Genomic DNA, 1,926 nt, shown 5'->3' with positions numbered 1-1,926 from the left:
ACACCGGGAGTCATGGTAAACATGACCCATTCTTCGGTTGTCTAGGGGTCCTCGACGGGCCCATGACTGACAGGCCGACGTGGCTAGCACCCCATATTCCAGGACATCGCCAGGAAGGGTCCTAGTATGTGAGATACGGAGCGCCGTTGTCCATGGCCTCCTGAGACGTCGATATGCGAAGCTCCATTCCCCATCCTCGCGTTGGCTTCGCCGTTGTGGAAGAATGCGCGCGTCATATCAGGTAGTTGGTTGAGGTCTCGAGGGAGGAGTGGAATGCTGCAAGGACCAACACCAGGTTGTGGAATGGACGGCCAGCCGAAAAGACCCATGGCCGCTTGCAGCAACAGTGCCTGGCCGAGGCGCGTGCGACAGATAAGAGACACACGATCTCTCGCGATCGGACGGCTGGCGAGGAGGTTTGCGAGAGCCCGAGATCAGTCGGTTGAGATAAAAGGATTTTCCAAAAGGTTTTTTCCCGAAGAGAAAAGACTCTCCTTTTTTAGGGGTAGAGAAAAGATTCATTGACGGACTGCCGACGTGAGCCGGTCACCAACCTTTTTTTTTATAGCTGGCCAAACGCAAAACGGCATCTTGGTATCTCCGCGGCGGGTCGCTCTCCTCTCCTCTGCCTTTCCCCGAAATTGCGTGGTAGAGACCTCGCATCGCTCCCCACCCGTCGTCACCCGTGCCGTAGCCTCACGGGACTCTTCCCCCTTTAAATCCCCCTCCCCTCCCGTCTCCTCCTCCACTCATCCAATCCTCCCTGCCAAGCGACCCCAAGAAAGTTTCCGATCGAATCGAAGCCAAGGCCTTCTCGCCCACCTCCAAGGTACGTGAATTTCAGACCGCGCCCCACCGCGCCCCTCGCTATTATCGTTGATTATGTTGCTGTTGATCTGCCCCGTAGTCGGTTGTCGCGAAATCCCTCTCGATTTGGATTATCCGGTAGATCTGCCGATTAGAGGTGTTCTAGTTGATCCGCTCGTTCCGTGTTAGCAGTACTAGTTCGAGACGATAGGTTTGTTGATCGATTGCTGTTGATTTGGCTCCGTTGTCGTGAAATCCCTCACGGTTATGCCTGGATTATCTGGTAGATCTGCCGATTTGAGACGCAACTGATGTTGATGTTGATTATGTTCATCTAGGCGTGTGTGGTTGATTGATTCCGCTAGGTTCCTGCTGAGTCGCTCAGACTTTGTGGTGCTCATGAGCCTTTTTATGTTGCACCTATGCTTGATCTGTGAACGGATATACCTGAGTTGCATACTTGGGCACACCTAGATATGCTTTAGCAAAACTGGTTCCTATGTTAGTTGTTGGGCCTAGTAGTTGTTTGGAGGATCCGTTCTTGTGCACCGGTTCTGCTCTTAAGAGTCAATTGTGTTTGCTTACAGTAGTACTGTTGATTTAACTGATATTGTATCTTGTTGTGTCAAAACTTGAAGGTATCTGTACTTGTGCATCAGCTCTTGTCTGAAAATCATATATATTAACTGATCTTTTTAGCTTGTGGTCAAACTTGAACATCAATCTGCTATCTAATAGTTCAAGACATAGTTACAATTTCGTCTCTCTTGGATCATGGCCTTCTGGTTCATATATGCTTTATGTTCTGCAGTTTCATGATTACGAGTGCCTTATTATGGTTTTGGTACACTTTATGTTTGCAGATGCAGATCTTTGTGAAGACCCTCACCGGCAAGACCATCACCCTTGAGGTCGAGTCCTCTGACACGATCGACAACGTCAAGGCGAAGATCCAGGACAAGGAGGGCATCCCTCCGGACCAGCAGCGCCTCATCTTCGCTGGCAAGCAGCTTGAGGACGGTCGCACCCTTGCTGACTACAACATCCAGAAGGAGTCCACCCTCCACCTGGTGCTCCGCCTGCGTGGTGGCATGCAGATCTTTGTCAAGACCCTCACCG

At 50.9% G+C, this 1,926-nt stretch overlaps 1 protein-coding gene across 1 annotated transcript in view; it reads left to right on the top strand.

Annotated features, from left to right (window-relative positions):
• Positions 1 to 589: 589 nt before the first annotated feature.
• LOC123102438 (polyubiquitin 11) overlaps positions 590 to 1,926 on the top strand; it is a gene marked incomplete in the record, with an annotated part of 2,989 nt that continues 1,652 nt past the window's right edge. Inside the window, 2 exon segments of the mRNA XM_044523784.1 lie at positions 590 to 829; positions 1,671 to 1,926. Coding sequence (XP_044379719.1) covers positions 1,671 to 1,926 — 256 coding nt within the window.

Source organism: Triticum aestivum, chromosome 5A (genome assembly GCF_018294505.1).
Source record: "Triticum aestivum cultivar Chinese Spring chromosome 5A, IWGSC CS RefSeq v2.1, whole genome shotgun sequence".
Classification (NCBI taxonomy): domain Eukaryota; kingdom Viridiplantae; phylum Streptophyta; class Magnoliopsida; order Poales; family Poaceae; genus Triticum; species Triticum aestivum.
The sequence above is the reverse complement of the archived record's forward strand: the minus strand, read 5'-3'. Positions and strand labels throughout refer to the sequence as shown.